This window comes from Equus caballus, chromosome 16, assembly GCF_041296265.1.
Source record: "Equus caballus isolate H_3958 breed thoroughbred chromosome 16, TB-T2T, whole genome shotgun sequence".
Classification (NCBI taxonomy): Eukaryota; Metazoa; Chordata; class Mammalia; order Perissodactyla; family Equidae; genus Equus; species Equus caballus.
This window is the reverse complement of record NC_091699.1, coordinates 87,777,733-87,798,560: the sequence shown is the minus strand read 5'-3', so window position 1 is coordinate 87,798,560 and position 20,828 is coordinate 87,777,733. Positions and strand designations below refer to the sequence as shown.

General features: G+C 37.4%; 1 protein-coding gene across 5 annotated transcripts in view; it reads left to right on the top strand.

The window, feature by feature from the left end:
* Positions 1–20,828, top strand: part of XRN1 (5'-3' exoribonuclease 1) — a 117,889-nt gene that overhangs the window by 33,781 nt on the left and 63,280 nt on the right. For all 5 annotated transcript variants that reach the window (XR_011427051.1, XR_011427050.1, XR_011427049.1 and 2 more), the window contains exons 16-19: positions 6,024–6,193; positions 7,398–7,518; positions 7,615–7,713; positions 18,801–18,904. Coding sequence is in view for 2 of the 5 variants with exons in the window: in XM_023621048.2 (XP_023476816.2) it covers positions 6,024–6,193; positions 7,398–7,518; positions 7,615–7,713; positions 18,801–18,904 (494 nt within the window). In the remaining 3 variants the exon portion in view is untranslated. The remainder of the gene's footprint in view (positions 1–6,023; positions 6,194–7,397; positions 7,519–7,614; positions 7,714–18,800; positions 18,905–20,828) is intronic.

Genomic DNA, 20,828 nt, shown 5'->3' with positions numbered 1-20,828 from the left:
ATCAACAATTGGTGCTGAAACAGCCGGCTATGTGTGTGGAAAAGATGAGTCTTGATCCATACCTCACACCAAACACAAAACTTAATTCAAAATACATCATAGCTCAGTGTAAAAGCTACAACTGTAAAATTTTTTGAAGTAAACTTAGGATAAAATCTTAGTCAAGACCCAGAAAGCACTAACCATTAAAGAATTGAGAAAATAAATTTCATCAAAATCAAAAACCTACTTTTCAAGAGACTATTAAAAAACAAATAGGGAGAGTGACATCAGCATCATGCAGAGTGAGATGATTCCCTTAGACTCTCCCCCAAGATACAACAAAAGAGACATTCATAGACCAGCAGAGAAAATGAAAATACACCATACCAACTCATATGGGATGCAACAAAAGTGATCCTAAGGGGGAAATTCATAGCAATACAGGCCCACCTTAACAGGCAAGAAAAATCTGAAATAAGTAACCTTAAACTACACCTAATAGAAATAGCAAAAGAACAAAGCCTCAAGTCAGCAGAAGGAAGGAAATAATAAAAATTAGAGCAGAAATAAATGAAATTGTAACCAAAAAACAGTGGAAAGGAATCAGTGAAACTAAGAGCTGGTTCTTTGAGAAGATAAAATTGACAAACCCTTAGCCAGACTCACTAAGAAAAAAAGAAGGCTCAAATAAATAAAATTAAAAATGAAAGAGGAGAAGTTAGAATGAATACCACAGAAATGCAAAAGATTATAAGAGAGTACTATGCAGATCAACCTCTGCTACCTTTAAACTTTTGTCCTGCAGCTTCCTCCCTTCTCTCAGCCTTCATTGAACTGAAGAGAGTTAGGGCGTTGCTCTGGAGTAGACTTGGCTTAAGGGAATGTTGTGGCTGGTTTGATCTTCTACCCAGACCACTGAAACTTTCTCCATATCAGCAATAAGGCTATTTCACTTTCTTATCATTTCTTTATTCACTGCAGTAACACTTTTAATTTCTTTCAAGAATTTTTCCTTTGCATTCATAACTCGGCTGTTTGGTGCAAGAGGCCTAACTTTTGGCCTGTCTTGGCTTTCGAATGCCGTCCTCACTAAGCCTAATCATTTCTAGCTTTTGATTTAAAATGAGAGACAGGCCACTCTTCTCTCGCTTGAACATTTAGAGGCCATTGTAGGGTTATTAATTGGCCTAATTTCAATATTGTTGCATCTCAAGGAATAGGAAGGCCAAAGGAGAGGGAGAGAGATGGGAGAACAGCCAGTCAATGGAGCAGTCAGAAGATACCCAACATTTATCAATTAAATTTGCCACCTTATATGAGCACAGTTTGTGGTGCCCCAAAACAATTACAATAGTAACATCAAAGATCACTGATCACAAATCACCATAACATATAATAATAATGAAAAAGTTTGAAATATTGTGAAAATTGTCAAAATGTGACACAGAGACACAAAGTGAGCAAATGCTGTTGGAAAACTGGTGCCCATAGACTTGCTCAATGCAGGGTTGTGACAAACCCTCGATTTGTAAAATTGTCTTTCTCTCTCTCTCTGACGCACACACACACACACACACACACACACACACACACACACACACACACACACATACACACATCCTTTTCAGCTTGAGCATGTGTCAGGCTTTCTTTCCCATCTGTCTCTTTCTACCAGAATGTTCCAACTGATTTGTGTATGTGTGCAGGGTGGGCAGATTGGAAGGAGTGAGAGGGGAGTGTGGTTTAAAGCCATTTTATTTACTCACAAGTCTGTGAATCAACAATTTGAACTGGGCTCAGCTACGTGGTTCTTTTGCTGGTCATAGCCTGAGGTCACTCAAGCATTTTAGTCATCTTGTGGCTCAAGTAGAGCTGGTTGTCTGAGATTGCCTCACTCATATGATTGGGCCTTGGTGTTACTTGTGAGCTGAGGCCTCTATGTCATCCCTAACCCTCAAGGAGGCTAACCCAGGTTTATTCTCACAGTGATCTTTGGTTCCATGAAGGTGAGAACAAAAGCTCCAAGGCTTCTTGAGCTTTGGAATTTGTATAACATCACTTTCACTACATTCCTTTGAATAAAGTTACAAGACCAACTCAGGCTTAAAAAGTGGGGAAATAGACTTCACCACCTCACATTTATAGGAGCTTACATATGGGGATAGAAGGAATTATTGTGGCCATCTTTGCAATCATCTACTACAATCTGCCCTTTGGCTAAAATAATTCACATCTCCTCCAAACTCCAGACACACTGACCTCCCCTCAAAATCTCATCTCCTTAAAGCATCAGGCTCAAAGTCCAAAATGTCATCTTTAAATCAGATCCAGATATAGATGAAGCTCCTCAAATGTAGCTCCTCATGAAAAGCTCTCTTGATTCAGAGACCTGTGAATTTAAAAACCAAGTTATTTACCCTCCCCCCACCCATGTTCCCAGTTTTATGATGGAGAGACAAGGACAAGATAACCACAATAAGTTACTCCTATCAAAAAGGGCAGGAAAAGGAGGCACTAAACATCACTGATCAATAACAATTCTGAAATCCAGCCAAGTAACATACACTCAAGTCCCTATACAGTCTGTGTCCCTCCCCCCGACCCAGGCTTTTGGCTTCCTGCTCTGGGTTCTTTTTTTTTTTTTTGCAGAGGGAGATTCTCCCTGAGCTAACATCTGTTGCCGGTCTTCCTCTATTTTGTATGTGGGCCACTGCCACAGCATGGCCACTGATGAGTGCTGTAGGTCCGTGCCTGGGAACCAAACCCAGGCTGCCAAAGCAGAGTGCACCAAACTTAACCACCAGGCCACCAGGGCTGGCCCACTCTGGGTTCTTGATGCTACCCTTTAAGAGGTTGGGAAGAGAAAAAACAGGCTTGGTCGGAAGGGCAGGTTGGGGTACCGTGCTGTCTCAACAAAGGCCTTGGCTGACCCCATAAGTAACTCTGAAGCTGAAATGGCCCATTATAGTTCTCCTAAGTTGCTGTAAAGGGTCTGAGACTTTACACTCTTTATCTGTCAGTCTTGGATGCAGGCTTCGTTTTGGAAGGTTACATAAACTTGTATGAGATGACTTTTCACCTGAGGATTTTTCCCAGAGAGGGCTGACAGCTGAGGGTTGTAAGCCAGCAGCACTTTCAGCATCTGGGCAAACAAGTCCTTCAGTACTAATGGGGGATCACAGCAGCACGTCACAATATCCGTGACATCCTCTATACCTTAATATTATGCTGTTTATCCTAAAGATGCTAAAATGTTTACAATTATAAGGATGAGATGCTATGCGTACATTCACAGGGCCAAGTGACCTAGAAAAATCTTTATATTTTGAATATGAAGAAGGATTAGACTCAAACTTTGAATGTGATATTGGAGAAAAAAATAGGATAAAAGTTAATACCATTGTTAGTAAAAAAAATTATAGAAATTCAATTTACTGTTTATTATTTTTTGAAATGTTATTTATTTTATTGTGTACCTTATAATATCAGTGATATCTTAGAATCAAGAACTTATGGTGCAGTATTACCTGTTTTGCTTTATAATCTTTTCCAGATTTTGCTACTTCCTGCTGCTTTCTACTACTTTTCTGTAAATGCTTTGAAAGTAGCATAGATGATTATTGGACCAAAAGTCTAGGAAGCCACTCTGGAAAACAATTCAACAATTTCTTGTAAAGTTAAACATGCGTTTACTATCCAACCCAGCAATCACACTCCTGGGTATTTATCCTAGAGAAATGAAAACTCAGGTCCACACAAAGACCTGTACACATGTGCAGAGCATCTTATTTGTAATAATCCCAAACTGCAAAAAAATTCAAATGTCCTTCAATGAGTGAGTGGATAAACAAACTGTAGCACATCCATATAATGGAATAATACCTAGAATAAAAAGAACTGTTGATATAAACAGCTTGGGTGAAAAAAGTTCATTTGAGTGAAAAACGCCTGTCTCAGAAGGTTATGTATTATATGGTTCCATTTATGTAATATTCTTGAAATGACAAAATTATTGTGATGTAAAACACGTCAGTGGTTGCTAGAGGTTAGAGTGTGATTATAAAGGAATAACATGATGATGATATAACAGTTCTGTATTCCAGTTTTAGTGGTGGTTACATGAATTTGCATATGATAAAAATTCCATAGCACTGTACACACACCAAAAAAATAACACATAAAAACCAGTGAAATCTGACTGGGTCTGTAGTTTAGATAATAGTGTTGTGCCAATGTCAGTTTCCTAGTTTTGATAATGTACTGTGGCTATGTGTAAGATGTTATCATTGGAGAAAGCTGAGTGAAAGGTACATGGAAACACTCTGTACTAATTTTGCAGCTTCTTTGCATCTTCATGTTTTTTGCCGTTGTCTACAATGCTGTGATAAAAATACTTGTGTATTTATGCTTCTTTTGTTTTTATGCTTGCTTATGTATTGGAGACTTTATTTTTCTAAAGTAGATTCCCAAAAGCAGGATTGCTTGGTTATAGGAATGTATATTTTTAGTTTTAATGGATATTACCAGATTCTTTTTCAAGAAGATGGGTGTAATTCATACTGGCAATATTTCAGTGCTCGCTTCTCTCCATCTTCAGTGCTGGGTATTATTGCTTCATTTAATTTTGGCCAATCTATTGATGATGAAGAATGCCATTTTATTATTATTCAAGTTTGTTTTTCCCTGACCCTTATTTTTTTTTTTTTTAAAGATTCTCGCCTGAGCTAACAACTGTTGCCAATCTTCTTTTTTTTTTTTCCTGCTTTTTCTCCTCAAATCCCCCAAGTACATAGTTGTATATTTTAATTGTGGGTCCTTCTAATTGTGGTATGTGGGACACCACCTCAATGTGGCCTAATGAGCAGTGCCATGTCCTCACCCAGGGTCCGGACCATCGAAACCCTGGGCCGCCGAAGCGGAGCACGCGAACCTAACCACTCAGACACATGGCCGGCCACCCCGACCTTTAATTTGAGTATATTTTTGTGTATATGTTTTCACTTTGCATTTTCTCTTTTGTAAATTGCCTGTTTATATCCTTTCCCTCATTTTCTTTTTGGTTTTTAGCAGCTTTTTTATATTGGGAATATTCTTTCCCGGTATAGCTTTTGTCTCTTGATTTGTTTATGACGTCTTCTGTCACATACATTTTCTTTTACTTACAAATGTCTTTTTCCCTTAAGGCTGTTAGATTTTTGCCTATCTTACTTAGAGTTTATCACTCCAAATTATGGATACTCTCCTAGATTTTCTTCTAATACTTTTATTGTCTTATTACTCTGATGCTTGTTTTTGTACATAGTATGAAGTTGAGAAATGTATCTGCTTTTTTATCCAGGTGGATAGCTAGATATGACAACACCATTATTTAAATATCTGAAGTACTATGTTTTTGACAGGTTTGGATTTGTTTTTGAACCTTTTATTCTGTTCTTCTGCTCTGTAGGTCTCTTGTGGTATCAATACTAAAATATTTTTATTACAGTTGCTTTATAAAAAGTGGTAGGATGTGATAAGACAAGTCTCCAATTACTTTTTACAATTCACACATTCATTCTTGCATCTAAATGCTAACATCATTTTGTCCTTTTGAAAAAAATATTTTAAACCATTGCAATTCTGATTGAAATTATGTTAAATATAGAAGTTAATTTGGAAAGATGAACATTTCTATACCACTGCAGAATTTGTAAGTTAACAGATTAGTGATCTATGAATTATGATAAATTGTAAAAATTTTGATAAATTCACATTTAAAATTTCATTCTCTACTGTTCTTATTGACACTTCAGTGGCTACTATTGGAGTAATAGGTTCAGAGGAATTTGCAGCAGCAAGCAATATTCTAGGGGCATTTGAAACAATGAACAGCACATTGGTTTTTCATGGAATAAAATGGAACAGAGTTCCATTAGTTAAGATTTTTGTTTTTCAGAAACACAAATAGTGATTCTGTATACTGAGGGAAAAAGATTTATTCTATATGTTGAAATTACAGAATTTTGATGCTTATAACCCTTCTCTTCATTCTTTACATTCAGAAGCGATTGTTGGAAGCCATGGAGACGTGTAACCACTCCCTCAAAAAAGAAGAGAGGAAGAGAAACCGACATAGTGAGTGCCTAATGTGCTGGTATGATAGAGACACAGAGTTCACCTACCCCTCTCCATGGCCAGAAAAGTTCCCTGCCATAGAACGATGTTGCACAAGGTAATGTTATTTGGTAGTTTTTCAACAACCACAAAGAACTCCCCGTGACCTTAAAAAAAAAAACGCACTTTTGAGAGCCAGCCCTGATGGCCTAGTGGTTAAAGTTGAGCGCTCTCCCCGTTTTGGCAGCCCAGGTTTGTTTCCCGATCTTGGAGCCACACAAATGGTCTGTCACTTGCCATGTTGTGGCCGTGGCTCGCATAGAAGAACTAGAAGGGCTTCCAACAAGGATATACAACCATGCAGTGGGGCTTTGGGAAGGAAAAAAAAGAGGAAGATTGGCAACAGATGTTAGTTCAGGGCAAATCTTTGGAGGAAAAAAAGCCTTCGAATATGTATTTGGAGAATCAACAAATAATTTATGATAGTTACAGTCAATTGATAATGAGTTACATCTGACTTGCCAAGGATCATGGCATCTCTCTCTCACAGTTGTTTCTGTAGCTCTCTGCTTGGTCAGATTTTGCTTCTCTCTTCTCTTAAATTTGTTTATTTATTTTTCTTCCCTAGCGTATATCTGTACTTTCCCTCAAGAAGATGTGTGAATTTTTGTTTCCCTTGCTAGGGTCTGCTTCCAGGATTATTTGACATGCCAACTTCACCTCTTATACTCCCCAACCACTCAACTAGAAAGGAGAAAAAACAAATAAAAGAGCTCCGCTATTTTCTTGCCTCCAACCAATTTCTTCTTTCTCTTCCTCATTAAAATATCTCCCTTATTTTTTCTCTTATCTCATCTTCCATGCAAATGATTTACCTAAGTGGCAGTTGGCAATTGAGTTGCAGATAAAGTGAACGTCTATCTCTCAGTTGTGATTTTTCCTTTTGTTAAAGCAAAGAGAAAGATGAAATAGACATTATAAAATGTTTGTTTTCTGTGCTGGGTTTTAGAACATGCAGATATGGAGATTTATAATATGCTTTATATTTTCCTTCATTTTAAAAATTAATTCTATGTATATTTTTGTTTTAAATTAATGCAGTAAACTTCCACTCAGTAATCAACAGCCATGGTCGTGTCTGAACCTAACAGCAAAGAATCTGGGTTGTCCTGCTCTATATTTTCTTTGTTTTAAAGGACAAATTGTCATTCTCTTATTTAAAAGCAAGAGTAACTCTTGCAAAATATTCAAGGGAATGCTGAAAAATTGTGATTGCTTGTAATGTATGAATTTTAACTTAAATGCCTTGATTTATTTTCTAGGTATAAAATGATATCATTAGATGCTTGGCGTGTAGACATAAACAAGAACAAAATAACGAGGATTGACCAGAAGGCATTATATTTCTGTGGATTTCCTACTCTGAGACACATCAAACACAAAGTTAGTGGCTATTTAGTTCAGAATTTTTTTACTTTCTTGAGTGTGAAGTTATTGTAGAGAAATAATTAAAATTAAATTCTCTGGAATTTTTTAAAGTTTTTTTTGAAGAAAAGTGGGGTTCAAGTATTCCAGCAAAGCAGTCGTGGAGAAAATATGATGTTAGAAATCTTAGTGAATGCAGAATCAGATGACCTTGTAAGTATTTTGTTTATTATATATTTATTAAATGCTTATTATGCAAAAAACTATTGTAGCTGCAATGTGTTTGCCCAAGCAGTATAATATGTAGTAACTCCAAACGCTAACAGTAGATAAGGATAAAGTAAAGAAACATTTACACAAATTAAAGGACATGTGTAATTGTGACATAATGAGTAAAAGGTGCTCCAGGAATTTTGAAAAGGGGATGAGCTATGTGAGCTAAAGATTAAGCAAGTACAAGACCTGTAGATGAGAATATAGGCTTGAGTTGGGTGCTAAAAAAAGATTATCACAAAGAGAAAAGGCAAGGTAAGGTATTCCAGTTGAAAGGAATAACATGAGCTGTGAATCGTAGTAAAAAATAAATGAGACATTATCTTATTGTTTTTAACCTTTTTGTATGTCTGAAAGTTCTCCTTAGTACTTTTTCTTTTTTTAGAATAAATTTGATATATTTGAGGAGAAGGAATAGATAAAACTGACTGAAGCAGACTTGTGTTGGGAAATAGTGGAAGATAAGGTTGAAAAAACAGATTGAGGCCAGATTCTGGAGGACCTTAAATATCAGGCTAAAGAGTTAGGACTTTTTTTTTCATGACTGTTATATTGAAATCAGTATTTTCATAAAGATTAATTTGGTAGCAATATAATGGCTAAATTGCACAAAAGAGAAATGTAAGAAAGTGGAAAAGCCTGCAACAGAGGTTGTGTTTGTAGAAACATTAGATAATAAGGACATAAACTGGAAGTGGTAATAGATCTAGATGAACAAGACTAAATAAAATTGATAAATTTCATCATTTGTTCAAATATAGGAGATGAAAAGAGGAATAAAATATTAAATATGACTCTGAGCCATCCAGGCTTATTAACTAGAAAATAATTGCTGTTTATTAGAGTAAAGAAGTTAAAATGAAAGAGTCACTGATTTGAGAGGATTAATGATAAATAATGGGGGAGTTTTAAGGTGGTGCTGGGACATTTAACTGGAGCTGCCCTGCCAACCTTTCTCAACAAGGATTCCACAAGAGATTTAAGCCCTGATATACTAACTTATCTTCTATGCATTTATAATGCTACTAGTTATGTACCATCCTCGGGAGACTTGAGGAAATAGAGTATTTTTCGTGTTCTGTGGTCGGATGAAAAACCTCAGTCAAGAAAGGCTGCTTATGCACAATTTAGCACTTGGAGCCACAGCTTGGAGGGAGGTAGGGATATACAAGTCGTCAGCAAGGAGGTGATAGCAGAGGCCTTAGGGCTCATACCCCAAGAAGAAAAGGGGCTCTGAGGGTTCAAGGTCTCAGCATGAAGAAATAACCACAGTTATAAAGGGTGGAAAAAGGAGCCAGTAAAAGTGACATATAGTGTTCAGAGAGGTAAAAGAGAATGATTCCCAAGTTAAGTAGTATCACAGAAGCATGGAGTAGGTGCTGTATGCTGCATACAGTTCAAGAATAAAAACTGAAACAAGCTCTGTGAGTTTGTCCTTTAGACAGCATTACTGACCTTTGAGAATTCCGCTCCAACAGACTGGTGGAGACAGAAGTCCAATTCCTGAGGTCTAGTCTGGGATAGGCAGATGGAAAGTAGAGGTAGCAGGTATTAAGCCCTTGGTTAAGTTCATCATTGGAAAGAAGGCTAGAAACATAACTGTAGATAGAGAAGAGGCAGCTCATCCAGCAAAATACATTCGAAAGAGGAGAGGACGAGCTAATGGAGAAAGGGCTTAAAGGCATTGTGGAGGGGAGGGATGTTCATGATAACGAGACCCCATGTGAGGTGATAAGGGATTTCAACTGGGGTTTACACGGAAGGATTAATCTGGGAAATGGGGACAACTTTTCCTTTAAAAACTAAAGGAAAGAGTGGGAGAATGAAATTAGAAATAGATGTATAGGGGCTGGCCCTGTGGTGCAGTGGGTAAGTGTGTACATTCCGCTTCAGTGGCCCGGGTGCGGACATGGCACCGCTTGGCACGCCATGCTGTGGTAGGCATCCCACATATAAAGTAGAGGAAGATGGGTACGGATGTTACCTCAGGGCAAGTCTTCCTCAGCAAAAAGAGGAGGATTGGCCGCAGATGTTAGCTCAGGACTAATCTTCCTCAAAAGAAAAAAAAAAGAAAAGAAATAGATGTATAGAAGGGAAAAGGATAATTAAGGGAGCCTGGTTCTAATGTTGAAACTTGTTTTACTTATCAGAATAGTCATTCTTTTGTATGTTTATGATAAGAAATGTCTAAATATAATAGATAAAATAAAGACTTGTCCTAAAAAAGTCCAAAATAGTCATCTCTAATTGTAAGAAGAGGATTTGATGATAATGATTAAGCATAATAAACAGAAAAAAAAAGTGAATGAAAATTTGTATTTAAACTTCAGTTTCTACCACAAAATTGTTGTTACACCAATAGTAACCAATACAACCAATACAACCAATACAACCAATAGTAATACTGATGTTTCCTTTTAAAACTAGAATTTTTTTATTGAGTTCATAATAGTTTACAACATTCTGAAATTTCAATTGTACGTTATTACTTGTCTGTCACCATGTAAGTGCTCCCCTTTAGCCCCTGTGCCCACCCCCCAGTCCCCTTCCCTCAGTAACCACTGAACTGTTTTCTTTGTGTATTTATCTTCCATATATGAATGAAGTCATATGGTGTTTGTCTTTCTCTGTCTGGCTTATTTTGCTTGACATAATATCCTCTGGGTCCATCCATGTTGTTGCAAATGGAAATTTTGTCTTTTTTTATGGCTGAGTAGTATTCCATTGTGTGTGTGTGTATGTGTGGGTGTGTATGTACACACCAGATCTTCTTTATCCAGTCATTGGTCACTGGGCACTTGGGTTGCTTCCGCATCTTGGCTATAGTGAATACTGCTGCAGTGAACATAGGAGTGTGTAAGTCACTTTGAATTGTTGATTTCAAGTTCTTTGGATAGATACACAGTAAGATACACAGTAATGGAATAGCTGGGTCATGTGGTATTCCTATTTTTACTTTTTTTTTTTTGAAGAGTGGCACTTGAGCTAACAGCTGTTGCCAATCTTCTTCTTTTTTCTTTTTTTTCCTTCCCAAAGGCCCCTAGTAAATACTTGTATATTCTAGTTGTGAGTGCCTCTGGTTGTGCTGTGTGGGACGCTGCCTCATCGTGGCCTGATGACCAGTGCCATGTCCACGCCCAGGATCCAAACTGTTGAAACCCTGGACCACCGAAGTGGAGTGCGTGAACTTAACTACTCAGCTACAGGGCCGGCCCCTGTTTTTACTTTTTTGAGAAATCTCCATACTGTTTCCCATAGTGGCTGCACCAGTTTGCATTCCCGCTAGTAATGTGTGAGGGTTCCCTTTTTTCCACATCCTCTCCAACATTTGTTATTTTTTGTCTTGGTGATTATATCCATTTTAATGGGTGTAAGGTGATATCTTAGTGTAGTTCTGTTTGCATTTCCCTGATGATTAGTGATGTTGAACATCTTTTCATGTGTTCATTGACTTATCTGTGTATCTTCTTTGGGAAAATGTCTGTTCATATCTTCTGCCCATTTTTTGATCAGGTTGTTTGTTTCCTTGTTGTTCAGTTGTGTGAGTTCTTTATATATTATGGAGATTAACCCCTTGTAGGATATATGATTTGCAAATATTTTCTCCTGATTGGTGGGTTGTCCTTTTGTTTTGATCCTGACTTCCTTTGCCTTGCAGAAGGTCTTTAGTCTGATAAAGTCCCACTTATTTTTTTTTTCTTTTCTTTCCCTTGTCCGAGAAGACATGATATTTGAAAAGATCTGTTTAAGATCGATGTCAAAGTGTGTACTACCTATATTTTCTACCAGAAGTTTTATGGTTTCAGATGTTACCTTTGAGTCATTGATCCATTTTGAGTTTATTTTTGTGTATGGTGTAAGATAATGGTCTACTGTCATTCTTTTGCATGTGTTTGTCCAGTTTTCCAAACAGCGTTTATTGAAGAGACTATCTTTTCTCCATAGTATATTCTTAGCACCTTTATAGAAGATTAGCTATCTATAGATGTGTGGTTTTATTTCTGGGCTTTCAGTTGTGTTCCATTGATTTATGTGTCTGATTTTGTACCAGTACCATGCTGTTTTGATTACTGTAGCTTTGTACTACATTTTAAGTCAGGGATTGTGATGCCTCCAGCTTTGTTCTTTTTTCTCAGGATTGCTTTAGCTACTTGGGATCTTTTGTTGCCCCATATGAATTTTAGCATTCTTTTTTCTATTTCCATGAAGAATGTCATTGAGATTCTGATTGGGATTGCATTGAATCTGTAGATTGCTTTGGGTACTATGGACATTTTAACTATGTTGAGTCTTCCAATCCATGTGCATGGAATATCTTTCCATTTCTTATTGTCATCATCAATTTCTTTTAATAAGGTCTTTCACCTCCTTGGCTAAATTTATTCCTAAATATTTTGTCTTTTTGTTGGGATTGTGAATAGGATTGTGTTCTTGAGTTCTCTTTCTGTTAGTTCATTATGAGAGTATAGAAATGCAACTGGTTTTTCTAAGTTGATTTTGTACCCTGCAACCTTACTGTAGTTGTTGATTATTTCTAATAGTTTTCCAGTGGGTTCTTTAGGGTTTTCTATATATAAAATCATGTTGTCTGCAAACAGCAAGAGTTTCACTTCTTCATTTCCTATTTGGATTCCTTTTACTCCTCTTTCTTGCTTAATTTCTCTGGCCAAAACCTCCAGTAGTATGTTGAATAAGAGTGGTGAGAGTGGGAACCCTTGTCTTGTTCCTGTTTTCAGAGGATTGGCTTTCAGTTTTGTTTTGGGGGGTTTTTTTTTAAGATTTTATTTTTTTCCTTTTTCTCGCCAAAGCCTCCCAGTACGTAGTTGTATATTCTTCGTTGTGGGTCCTTCTAGTTGTGGCATGTGGGACGCTGCCTCAGCATGGTTTGATGAGCAGTGCCTTGTCTGCGCCCAGGATTCGAACCAACGAAACACTGAGCCGCCTGCAGCGGAGCGTGCAAACTTAACCACTTGGCCATGGGATCAGCCCCTGGCTTTCAGTTTTTCACTGCTGACTATGATGTTGGCCATAGTTTTGTCATATAAGGCCTTTATTATGTTGAGGTAATTTCTTTTTATACTCATTTTGTTAAGAGTTTGTATCATAAATAGCTGTTGGATCTTGTCAAATGCTTTCTCTGCATCTATTGAGATGATCATGTGGTTTTTATTCCTCATTTTGTTAATGTGGTGTATGATGTTTTTGATGTATTGCTGCATTCGAGTTGCCAATATTTTGTTGTAGATTTTTGCATCGACATTCATTAGCAATATTGGCCTGTAGTTTTCCCTTTTTGTGTTGTCCTTGTCAGGCTTTGGTATCAGGGTGATGTTGGCCTCATAGAATGTGTTAGGAAGTGTTCCATCTTCCCTAATTTTTTGGAATAGGTCGAGAAGGATGAATCCTCTTTGAATGTTTGGTATAATTCACCAAGAAAGCCATCTGGTCCTGGGCTTTTATTTTGGGGGATGTTTTTGATTACTCTTTCAATCTCTTGACTTGTGATTAGTCTGTTCAGATTATCTATTTCTTCTTGATTCAGCTTTGGGAGATTGTAAGAGTCTAAGAATTTGTCCGCTTCTTCTAGATTGTCCAATTAATTGGCATATAGCTTTTCATAGTATTCTCTTATAATCATTTGTATTTCTGTGGTATCCGTTGTAATTTCTCCTCTTTCATTTCTGATTTTATTTGAGCTTTCTCTCTTTTTCTCTTTGTAAGTCTGGTTAGGGGGTTGTCAATTTTGTTTATCTTGTCAAAGAACCAGCTCTTTGTTTCATTGATCCTTTCTACTGCCTTTTTTGTTTCAATTGCATTTATTTCTGCTCTGATTTTTATTATTTCCCTCCTTCTGCTGACTTTGGGCTTTGTTTGTTCTTCTTTTTCTAATTCAGTTAGCTATAGTTTGAGATTGCTTTTTTGGAATTTTTCTCCTTTGTTAAGGTGAGCCTGTATTGCAGTGAATTTCCCTCTTAGTACCTCTTTTACTTCATCCTATGTGAGTTGGTATGGTATGCTTTCGTTTTCATTTGTCTCCAGATATTTTTAATTTCTTCCTTAATTTTCTTCATTGTCCATTAGTTCTTCAGTAGCATGTTGGTTAGTCTCCATATCTTTATTCCTTTCTCAGCTTTTTTTTTGTAGTTAGTTTCTAGTTCATAGCATTATGGTTGGAAAAGATGTTTGTTATTTTCTCAGTCTTCTTAAATTTATTGAGACTTGCCTTGTTCCCCAACATACAGTGTATCCTTGAGAATATTCCATGCACATTTGAGGAAAATGTGTATTCTGCTGATTTTAGATGGAGTGTTCTCTATATATTAGGTCCATCTGGTCTAGTTTTTCATTTAATTCCACTGTTTCTTTCTTGACTTTCTGTCTGGATGATCTATCCATTAATGCAAGTGGAGTGTTGAGGTGAGGTCCTTTACTATTATTGTGTTGTTGTTTATGTCTCCTTTTAGGTTTGCTAATAGTTGCTTTATGTACGTTGGTGCTCCTGTGTTGGGTGAATAGATATTTATAAGTGTTATGTCTTCTTGCTGGAGTGTCCCTTTGATCATTATGTACTGCCCCTCCTTCTCTCTCTTTACCTGGCTTATGTTGAAGTCTACTTTGTCTGATATAAGTATGGCAACACCTGCTTTCTTGTGTTTGCCATTAGCTTGGAGTATCATCTTTCATCCCTTCAATTTGAGCCTGTGTTTGTCGTTGGAGCTGAGATGTGTTTCCTGGAGGCAGCATGTTGTTGGGTCTTGTTCTTTAATCCATCTCACCACTCTGTATCTTTTGATGGGAGAATTTAATCCATTTACATTTAAAGTGATTATGGATATATGAGGGCTGAATGCTGCCATTTTATTGCTCATTTTCCAGTCCTCCTGCATTTCTTTTGTCTCTTGTCCCATATGTTTTGGACTGCCAATTTGGTTAGGTAGTTTTTGGTTTTTATTTTTTGAGGAAGATTAGCCCTGAGCTAACTGCTGCCAATCCTCCTCTTTTTGCTGAGGAAGACTGGCTCTGAGCTAACATCTGTGCCCATCTTCCTCCACTTTATATGTGAGACGCCTACCACAGCATGGCATGCCAAGCGGTGCCATGTCCGTACCCGGGATCCGAACCAGCAAACACCAGGCCACTGAAGCAAAACGTGCACACTTAACTGCTGTGCCACCGGGCTGGCCCCGGTTAGGTAGTTTTTTATGCTGGATTTCTTAGTTTTCTCCTTATTTATTATTTCTGTCTCTGTTCTACTTTTTTCTTTAGTGATTACCATGAGATTTGGATGCAAAATTTCATAGACAAGGTAGTCCATTTTCTGATGACCTCTTATTTCCTTAGACTGAGCCAATTCAGTCCCTTTCCTCTTCCCCTCCTAAGTTGTTTTTGTCACATCTTATTCCATCTTGTGTTGTGAATTTGTGGTTAAAATGAGATTATCTTTGTTTTTGGTGTTTTTCTTCCCTTTATGTTTAATGTTTTACTTGAGTATTTCCTAACCTGTTCTGATGGATAGCTACAATTCTCTGACTTTGTGTACCTATTTATTTCCTTATTCAGGTCTTTGTAACCCCTTTCTTCTGTTTTTTTTCAGATATGAGGGCCTTCTTGAGGATTTCTTGTAGGGGAGGGTCTTGTGACGGTGAACTCCCTTAGCTTTTGTTTATCTGGGGAAGTTTTTATTTCTCCATCACATCTGAAGGATATTTTCGCAGGATAGAGTATTCTTGTCTGAAAGTTTTTGTCTTTCAAAGATTTGAATATATCATTCTACTCTTTCCTACCCTGTAAGGTTTCTGTTGAGAAAGCCACTGACAGCCTGATAAAGGTTCTTTTGTAAGTTATTTTCTTCTACATTGCTGCCCTTAGTATTTTTTCTTTGTCATTGACTTTTGCCAGCTTCACTACCGCATGCCTTGTAGTAGGTCTTTTTACACTGACAAGTTAGGAGATCTGGTGGCCTCTTCCACGTGGTTTTCCATCTCCTTCCCCAGGTTTTGAAAGTTCCCCACTATTATTTCTTTGAACAAACTTTCTGCTCCGTTTTCCTTCTCTTCTGCCTCTGGGATACCTGTAATCCTTATGTTGCATTGCCTAGTTGAATCGGATATTTCTCAGAGAATTTCTTCGTTTCTTTTTAGTCTTAATTCTCTCTCCTCCTCCATCTGAAGCATTTCTATATTTCTGTCCTCAATATTGCTGATTCATTGCTCCACAATATCAGCTCTGCTATTCAGGGAATCCATATTCTGCTTTATCTCAGCCGTTGTGTTTTTCATCTCCAATATTTCTGACTGGTTCTTTATAGTTTCAATCTCTTTTGTAAAGTAGCTTCTGAACTCATTGAATTGTTTGTCTGCATTCTCTTTTAACTCATTGAGTTTTTTAATGATAGCTATTTTGAATTCTCTGTCATTTAGGTTATAGGTTTCTGGCTCTTCAGGATTGATCTCTAGGTATTTGTCATTTTCCTTCTGGTCTGGAGATTTAATATATTTTTTCATGCCGCTAGACGGTGTGGATTTCTGCTTCCAGATTGTGGTAGTATTTGATCGCTACTTCCATCTTCGCCACTGGGTGGGGGTCAAGACCTGTGTATTCCGAGCCCTCTGCGATCTGCAGGACAGCTCCCAGGTTCTGGGCTGGGGTGCTGATCGTGGCAGAGGGCCAATTCTTTCTCCTGTGCTGTCTTGGGGGCTTTTCATTCTGCCCTCGCTGTCTGTTCTTCTGGGGTGTTGGCTTGATGAAGATACCCCCATAATAGTCACTTCTGTGGGGGGCTTTCCCTTGGGCTCTGAGGGACCTCAGAGATCCATATTGTTCCCGCAGAGGGCCACCACTCCCTCCCTGCTTTCCTCCCAGAGGCTGCGTGCAGTCCCTGGGTTGCTGTCCTTCGGGGAGGCTGGGAAGCATTCTCTTACCCCTTTCTACTTCCTTGGGGGGTGAGGGGTACTCCAGCCCCTCCCCCTTCTGACATGTGGCTGTGTGGGTCTCTCAGATGTCTTTTGTGTTGTGTGGATATCCTCTTTTGAAATACAGTTGTCCTTTTTGTTATATCTTAGAGGGGAGAGTTTATGGTGAGACCTCACTCTGCCATGATGTTGACACCACTCCCCCTTTTCAAACTAGAATTTTTGCTTTAGATGTTATATCATACAGAATATTTTTACAGCACTTTTTAGTTTACAAAAGCTTTTGTGTATATTACAGTAAGCCCCCCTTATCTGCAGGGTAGATGTTCCAAGACACCCAGTGGATGCCTGAAACTGAGAATAGTAATGAACCCTATATATACTGTTTTTTCCTATACATATGTATTTCAGGTGTGACAGCAAAACTTCTATCACGAATTTCTTTTTCCTTCTTCGCAATTTCATGGATAGAAGATTCATTCTTACCATAAATCTTAGCAACCTCAGCATATGATTTTTTTTCTTATTAAGTCAAGAACTCTCACCTTTTCACTTAAAGGAAGCACCTTACAGCTTCTCTGTAGCATATCCAAATTACCAGCATCACTACTCTTGTGCTCTGTGGCCGTTATCAAGTAAAATAAGGGTTACTGGAACATACCGCGATAGATAACTGAGACAGCTACTAAGTGACTACCGGGTGCGTAGCGTGTACAGCATGGATACTCTGGACAAAGGGATGATTCACGTCCCAGATAGGAGGCAGCAGGATGGCATGAGATTTCATCAGGCTACTCAGAATGGCATGCAATTTAAAACTTAGGAATTTTTTATTCCTGCAATTTTCCATTTAATATTTTTGGATGGCAGTTGACCACATGTAACTGAAACCTTGGAACGTGAAACCATGGATAAGGGGAGACTACTGTATTTTATTTTATCCTCAAACATTTTGGTGTAGATTTCATTCCTTCTCATAAAAGAAAATGGACTCAGTGGGATTAAATGATTTGCCTAAGATTCTGTAGCTGAAAGAAGTATAACCGAAATTTGGACCCATGTCTCCTGACTTTGTCTAGTGTTCTTATTTCGTTATACCAACCACAAACTGAAATGAAATCAGATTTCTTAGATTCTGTTTTATACTGACTATTTGATATGAAACAATGAATAATAGCCCTCTCCAGACATTTCTGCCATTCTTTTCATTTTTCTCAGTTTCCATGAGAAAAATAAGCAACATCACCATGAGAATAACAGAATCGTAGAATTTTATGACTGGATAGAATTTTTAAAGTGACTAATCCAACTCATTAATTTTACAAATTAAAAAACTTAAATGGAGGTTGGAAAAGGGACATTTACTCAATTAGTCAGCAGCAGAACTAAGAACTTAGGATTCCTGCTGAACATTATTTCTACAAATGTTGGCTATTATGATGGACAATAATACATTTTAGGTCAGTGCTCTTCTGTTTGATTTTACTGAAACCTATTTTCTCACCAAGTAATTTCATTCAGGATTAAAATCAGTGGGCCACCCTTTACTAATAACCATGAAATATTGAGAAAATGAGAAGGAGGCAAGCTTCCTAGTGTAATTTGCCGAAAAGTACTTTAACTTGGTCATAGTGCCTCTCTAATAAGAAGGAATTGGCAGAAGAGAAGATAAATTTGACATAAACTTTCACAGATTCATGCTAAATTAAAAGGGGAAGAAAGACAAGTAGGAAAAATACCCCAAGAAAAATATTTTTAAAAGAAAAGGGAAAAAAATGAAAACTCTAAAAGAACAGAAATCCTGGAAAATATACTAGAAAGAGAAGGAGTAGTTAGCAATAAAGGTACAACTTAGAGAAGAGAAATTAAGAAAACTAACTGAATCAAGTGGGTGGAGCGCTTCAGTTGGAGTAGAGTAGGGGCGGGCAGGTCCCCTAGGGAGTATTTGGCTTGAGTGAGCAAATGGTGTTTTACATGTTCTAATTGTTAAGGTGAGGTTTTGGTACATTTTTAAATACATAATTATAAACACAAACCAGTTTTTAATTATTCTGCCTCTGTAAAATTTTCTCTTGGACCTGAAACATGAATGAACTTCTCTGCTTTTACTTTAAGAGTATAGAAAATGTAGCTTCCTCAGTGCTTGGAAAGTCTGTCTTTGTTAACTGGCCTCATCTTGAAGAAGCTAGAGTTGTTGGTGTATCAGATGGAGACACTAAGTAAGTTAAATTTCATTCACAATTTTTTAAATTTATGTTTGCTTTGCTACTTGATGGTTTTTTATTTTAACTGATATGATTATTGTAACAATATTCATAATGAAAATCAAAGTCCTCTAATCACACCACTTGAAGTTCAACCCCTGTTGACGTTTACGTCCATCCCTTGAGATATTTTAGATACATATATAATTTTTTGCTTTACTGCCTTTTCTTTTTAATAGCTTGAAAGTTGTACATCCTAATTCTTTTCTAGCAGTTATCGTTATATCACTTAGCAAATATATTTCTCTTTCTGACAAGAATGAATATCATATATATCCTTATCTTTACCATGTCCCTCCCAGGTTTCATTTAAATAGTATATTAATTTTTTAAAACGTATATCTTCTATTTTAAAAATAATTTCTTCACTTTTTATTCAAGTTCACAATCATTTTATCAATGATTATTTAGACAAGTTATTCTTTGTCATCTTTTATCTTTATTTCATGTAAAATTGGTCTGATTTCTTTTTTTTTTTTCATGTGTCTGGAACTTTCTAAAGTAATTTTTTTCCAGAGAAAATGAGAAGATGTTATGTTTTCTGAGTTATTACATGTCCAAAAAATCTTTCTGTTTTCCTCATACATAGGTTTAGAATTTTAGAGGCCTAATCCTTTTTTCTCAGATCTCTGTACAGATATCTCAGCTGTGCTCTGTCATGTAATTTTGTTGATGAGAAGTTAATACGAGTATGAATTTCTTTTCTTTGGAGGTATCTTCTTTTCTGTATGAAATCTTGAGAGTTCTTTTTTTTTTTTTTTTTTTAAGATTTTATTTTTTCCTTTTTCTCCCCAAAGCCCCCCCAGTACATAGTTGTGTATTCTTCGTTGTGGGTTCTTCTAGTTGTGGCATGTGGGACGCTGCCTCAGCGTGGTCTGATGAGCAGTGCCATGTCCGCGCCCAGGATTCGAACTAACGAAACACTGGGCCGCCTGCTGCGGAGCGCGCGAACTTAACCACTCGGCCACGGGGCCAGCCCTTGAGAGTTCTTTTTTAATTATCGGAATTCCGTTCCCCTGACTCTTTGGTGCAGTCCAGTTTATCAGTTTTTCTTTTATGGATCATACATTTGTTTAAAGAGCTCTTCACCTAGCCCTAGGTCCCAAAGATTTCCTCCTATATTTTCTTCAAAAAGTTTTATAGTTTTGGGACCGGCCCAGTGGCACAGCAGTTAAAGTGTACACGTTCCTCTTGGTGGCCCAGGGTTCGCTGTTTCAGATCCCAGGTGCGGACGTGGTACCACTTGGCAAGCCATGCTGTGGCAGGCGTCCCACACAGAAAGTAGAGGAAGATGGGCACGGGTGTTAGCTCAGGGCCAGTCTTCCTCAGCAAACAGAGGAGGATTGGCAGCAGATGTTAGCTCAGGGCTAATCTTCCTCACAAAAAAAAGTTTTATAGTTTTACCTCTTCCTTTTACATATAAATCCATGATCCATTTCGAATTAATTTTTGTATAACCTAGGAGTTTTAGGTCAAGTTTCATACATTTGCCTATGAATATTCAGTTGCTCCAGCACCATTTGTTGAAAAGACTATCCTTCCTCCATGAGATTGTTTTTACACCTTTGTCAAAAATCAGTTGGGCATATTTGTATGGGTCTACTTCTGGGTTCTCCATTCTGTTCCATTTATCTGTATGTTTATTTTTATGCCAATACCACACTACCCTGTTACTGTAGCTATGCAGTAAGTCTTAACCTTATGTAGAGTGATTCCTTCCACCTTATTTTTATTTTTCAGAATTGTTGTAGCTGTTTTTAGTCCTTTTCCTTTCCGTATAAATTTTAGAATAAATTGTTCTGTATCTAGAAAAATCTTGGACAGATTTTGATAGGAACTGTATTAAACCTATAGATTAATTTGAGATTTAACATCTTTA